Here is a 6,002-nt window from a genome sequence, read left to right on the forward strand (position 1 = left end):
CAGGAGACAGTGGCATATAGTCGATGGGGTATGGCTAGTGAAAGGGGTCAAGGACAATGCTGGTCAAAATGTAGCCGAGTCAGTGCAGGTGCTTAAACATGCTCAAGGCCACTTGTCACTCTTACCATGATAGAATTTTACAAAAACTTTGGGATTTCATACTTCTTTATTTTATGTTTATATATTTTTACATTTGTGTGAGACATGAAGATTCAAATGAGCTATAAACAAGATAGCCAACATTTTCTTAAGTCTGAAGAAGCAGGTTGGGAGATCTCTAGCTCGGAGGCCTACCGGTGATGAGGGGCAATAACATTCCTCAGATATGTTCTAAAAAAAAGCAGAACACTCCAGAGAAATTAGGCAACTCAGTGACAACCAGATAAAAAGCAGCAGTGTTTAGCAAAAATGAAATTGTGGATCTTCTCGCAGTCGAGAGTGACAGGCTGTGATGTAGACCCCAGTACAATGTGTTTCTCTCATTGAACATCTCCTCTCCATCACATACTCACATCACCAACCAATGTTGGCTCATTGTCTGAAGCAAAGATGTGAGTGAAATAAATGTAATACACTATCCTTTGCCAAGACAGCATCCCATGTTACCACACAAGGCAACTCAAAATAGCATAACAACTAATACATACTTCACCCATTTCTGTGTTCAGCAGATTTTCTTGACGTGTATGGACTAACACAGTTTTCTTAAGAGATTTCTGGAGGCCTTCATGAGAGCCTTACTTCTCAGGGCGTAAGTGACAGGATTAGTCATGGGGGTGCCCACAGTGTACAGCAGAGACAAAACTTTGGTTGAATTTAGAGAGAAGCCCATTGATGGAGCTTCATACATAATTATCAGGGAGCCAAAGAACATGCTAACCACCACAAGGTGGGAGCTGCATGTGGAAAAGGCAGCTGTCCTCCCTTTATTTGATGCAATTTTAAGTACGGCAGAGATGATATATAAGTACGATATTGTGATGAATACAAAGGGTATTAAAGCCACACCAACTGTGGAAAGATAAATAACTACCTTAATCATGGTGGTATCAGAGCAAGTGGCTTTCAGAAGAGGTTCTAAGTCACAGTAGAAATGGTCCAGTTTATTGATGTCAAGGAACTGTAGGGTACTTACTATAGAGTGTAGAACCATCACCAACAAAAAGGAGGTGAGGCAGGACCCCAGAGCCAGCTGAAGACAGTGCCTTTGAGAAATGCGTGTTGTGTAATGTAAAGGAAAGCATATGGCCACATATCTATCATAAGCCATGATTGTAAGAAGGGAGCACTCTGCAATCATTGTCCCACTAAAGAAGAAATATTGTGTAAAACAACTGACAAAAGAAATTATACGCATTTTTGTCAATAAACCACCTAGTAAGGTCGGCATCACATTGGATATAGCACAAATGTCCAAAAGCAATAAGTTCATAAGGAAGAGGTACATGGGAGAGTGAAGGTTGGCTTGTAGGTAAACTGTTAAAATGATGAGGACATTTCCTGACACAGTTAATTAGTAAATGATGAAGAAGATGATGAAAAGGAAGGTCTTCAGTTGTGGGACAACCTGCAGTCCAATGAGGAGGAATTCTACAGCATCAGTTGTGTTTCCTGAGCAGCCTGGCTTTGCCATGGCTACAATCTAGGAGAACAAACATGAGAAAAACAGGAAATAATAATTTAGGGAAATGCTGTTTTAGGATGTCAATGCAATTACTTTGTTAATTTGTGACCTGTCAGAAGAGAGATTTGAAGACTGATGTCTCTGGGTCTCTTTCACTATTTGAGGACACTAGAAGTATACACACACACACAAGCAGTGAAGTAAAAACAATACCATTACAATCTCAATTAGACTGCCTACATGATTTAGAGGCACTGGGCCAATAGCAATTTAGACGAGAGAGAGAGCTGCCACTTTTCATAGCAAAGAATTCCAGGGCTGCTCAGCTGTGAATGACAGTTAAATACGCCTCCTACTGTTGGACTGACAGACAAGGTCAGAAATGCCCACACCGTAGATTTATTCCTATGCCTATATGTAGATTTCAGCCTAATGCAAATCAGCAACTCCACAGGAGATTTACTCCCCAAAGTGGAAGCTTTGGAAGCACATGGCCCCTCCCACTCACATGATTGGGTGGGACAATTAAAACTCAAAATACAACTGTGAAGTTTCCAATAATAACACTATGGGCAAATTCTTGGGATAAATTTGTCAAATGTAGGTCCACATTGGAATTGGAAAACAGACACAAAGTAGAGAAAAATAATACACAGCTGAAAAATATTGCAACTTGTAGCACATTATTAAAGTTCACACTTTTGAGCATGCCTCTCCACCTTGTGTTGTAAGATATTTTGGATGGTAAACATAAGTTAAGGTTGTGTTGGAGTCAGAGGAATTTTGTAACTCAATTACTCCAGTGGAATTGATCTGCAGTGTTTGGTTTTAAAGAGGGCTGGAAGAGAGAGCACACTCTATATGTTTAAAAACAACTGCAGTTTAAAGTTTAATCTGCAATGATCTTTAAAACATGGTGGAACAGCTCTCCCTTTTGGCCCCGTACAGTAACCACTGTATACTTTTGAGGGGTTTGCACTATGGGGCATACGTCTCCGTGCTCTTATTTACTCTGCAGTCATTACTGCAGAGAATGAAAGGGCACCAAGTGGTATGCAAGGCAGTGCATATGCCTCATCTCTGTTACATAGCCTGCAGTAGTCACTGCAGAGTAAGTGAGTGAGCAAAGTGTTATGCACTGCTCTGCAAATATAAAGGCATCCTTAATATTTTATAAACCTCCCACTTGACCTCTATTTCTTTAATGTATGGGCAGGATTTAGCAGATCTAGCCAATACGTTGAAGAAATAGAGGTCAAGTGGGAGGTTTATAAAATATTATGTTTGCTGTGGTTGTCCTCCTTTTTCTCCCTGACCGAATTCGCCCTTAGAGGGGGTTCCCTTTCTTAGGAGTATATCTTGGCACCCTTACATATTCTTCAGTGATTACCATCCACCATTCTCCTCTGTACCCAAAGACATCATAAGTGGCATACCCCAGGCACCTCCCTCAGCCCCACCCTCTTCAACACATACAAGACACCTCAGGCCAACTTCGCCCGCACTCACAATCTCAACATCATCTCCTATGCTGACGACGCCCAGCTTAGAAGATCAAGACACCCCCAGACTCAATTTCTAAATCAGCATAACCAACATCTCCACTTCGATTAAAACCAACTGCCTAAAACTCAGCTCAGACAAAACAAATGTCATAATTTGAGGAACAAACATTCCCCTTGGAACAAACCCTTTGTGGTCCTCCATACTTGGCCCATCACCTTCCGTGTCATTTCACACACCCAACCTGTCATCATCCTGGACACTCATTTCTCCATGAAACAACAGATGAGTGTGGTATCCTCTGCCTGCTTTCACACCCTTCACAAGATCTTCCAGTAGATCCCCATCTCTACCAGGAAGATGGGGACCCAGGCCCTCATATCCAGCCAACTCCACTACTGCAACACCCTCTATGCCAGAACCAGCAAAGAGCTCCTCAGTTGCCATCAAACTACACAGAACTCCGCAGAAAGACTCATCCTCAGCTTCACCTCAGAGCCCTCCACTGGGTCCCGGTTCAGAAGATATGCCTATTGAAGCTCCTCACTCATGCCTACAAAGCCCTCCAGAAAACCAGACCCACCTACATCTACAACTGCCTGACCTTCTACCAACCGACCAGAGAACTCCGCTCTGCTGCCCTAGCCCAAGTCCCACAAATCCATCACAGCCAATACGAAGGCTGCTCTTTCTCCTATCTTTCCTAAACGTTCTGGAATGGCCTCCCCCATACACTTGCACATATTCCCCTTTCTGAGGGGGTTCAGCAAGAAGCTGAACAACAGTTTTTTCAACCTCAACCTCTCTATGACCAAGTATTGCTTACACCACTCAATGCCAGGAGACAACCCTGGTTGACAAGCCACGCTATACAACCCTGATGATTCTTACTCTGCAGTAAACACTGCAGAGTTTATAACGGCATGGAGGGGTATCTACTGTAGTGCATTTGGTGCTTCGCAGTGGTATTTCTTAGCACAAAATGCACCCTCACATACATTTTTGGCTGCAACGGTGCACTATGTGCTAAGAAAATACCACCAAATACCCTCTCCACCCTACCGGAATTCCACAGAATCCCACTGGATTTTAATATAATTCCACTGAATTCTGTGGAACCAAATTCCACCAACCCTGCCCAATCCTTCACACAATGTATTGGGCTTTGTTTTAAGTGCATGTGGAGCAACATTAGATGTGAAATGAGTAGTGCATTTATTTATAGTTTGGTTAAACAACCTATTGATGAGTTAATGTATAAGTATGTGGATCTGTTACAACATAACATAATGTAACATAACATAACATAGTATGCGTATTTGTAAAATGCACGCTCACTGTGAAGGGTATTTTGGCACTGAATTACAGATGTTAGTATGTTTACTTTTGATAATGTAATTTGCATGCGTGATTGACATCAATATTTCTTACATACATTTTATCTTTTTAGTTTATTTTTATATATATTTCAATATTTCTAAAATGTGATGTATGCAGCTAAATACAATATATAACAATATAAAACCATATTTCTGGATGTTGAGCCTTGAGCTGCTGGTGTTATTCTCTGCCTCTGCAGCTGGGGGCTGTAGCACTACTGGAGTAGATGTGGATGTAACCTTACTGAGTTGCAGATGACTTACAGTGGGCATTTCCCCTTGAGTCTGAAGGGAAGGAGTCTGGTTTCTGTTCTAGGATTGCTGTTGTCACCAGCCCCCACTCAGTGGGCCCTGGAAGTTTGCAGCTGGATCAGTCATCTGTTATGTCTTTCTTTTGGGCTTTTGACAGCCCAAACTCTCACCATTGAGGTGTTAGAAGTATTAGGCCAATTTAGAAAAAATAAATGTCCTTTCCTTAGGTGAAGTGCCTCTGAAGTTTTGTTTTCCTGTAACATGAAAGTATTATATAGTGCATACTGTAAACTGAGTCGCCTTTAGGTGAGTTCAAAGTGTGGATGGGAATTCATAAAGGGACACTCTCCGACGCCATAGAGGGAGGGCTATGAAGCAAGCAAGCAGATGCAGCTGGGCTTGAACCTTCAGTATAGAGGTCATTTGCCTCAACCTCCAATTGTCCAATCAAATTTGGCATGGAAAACTGAGAATAGTATCACCCCTTTAGCACTTGGCTCTGTGGTAGTGGTGGTGAGCAGTCACAGGTTTCTCATGGATTCAGAATGGTGGTGCTCAACAAACACACATTAGAATAATAAGTGGCTGTCCAACTCAGTGCTTGATTTTCAAGAATAAAAGTACTTTATTGCACACTGGATCTTAATTCTACACATATGAAAATGTACACAATGGAATTACTGTCTTTGGCTGGAATAAGCCTGCGCGCCTCCCCGATATTGGCCCTGAAACTCCCTTATGGTCCAGTTTGAAACCCCCCTAGATCAATGCTTAATGAGGTTAGGCTTATGTGCAGATTACTAGTGTAGGTGACATTTGCGCAATAATATGACATTTTTGAAAAATTATACATTAGTAAATGAAAAATCAGCATTTCCCCTAGATTTTAGAGCTAAATGTATGTTTCTGTCTATTTTGTCGTTAAAGATGCATTCTGTGCTAAACAGTAGCACAAAAAAAACAGAGGTACTGTGAACAACAGCTGCTCTTGTTATGTTGGGTGTGTTGTTTTCATGCGCATGCATTACAATTTACCATTAACAGCATCAAAGTATGTACCATGGGTTAATAGCATTAGTTCAGATTTTTCATGTACCAAGATTAATGCGAAATTACCAGAATTACCAAAATTGTGTAAGATGAAGCCGATATAGTGATCACGTGACACGTGGTCGGCAGTAGGAACCGGCTCGCGTTCGTGTGAAGGTGTGCACATTTAGGATCTCTCCTTACAAAATAAAGTG

At 41.6% G+C, this 6,002-nt stretch overlaps 1 protein-coding gene across 1 annotated transcript; it reads right to left on the minus strand.

The window, feature by feature from the left end:
• Window positions 1-691: 691 nt before the first annotated feature.
• Window positions 692-1,357, minus strand: LOC144798206 (olfactory receptor 5A2-like). The gene has a single exon (XM_078668951.1). It carries the CDS (start codon window positions 1,355-1,357, stop codon window positions 692-694), a length of 666 nt encoding a protein of 221 aa, XP_078525077.1.
• Window positions 1,358-6,002: the final 4,645 nt, after the last annotated feature.

The sequence above is a fragment of the Lissotriton helveticus genome, chromosome 12, assembly GCF_964261635.1.
Source record: "Lissotriton helveticus chromosome 12, aLisHel1.1, whole genome shotgun sequence".
NCBI classification, from domain to species: Eukaryota; Metazoa; Chordata; class Amphibia; order Caudata; family Salamandridae; genus Lissotriton; species Lissotriton helveticus.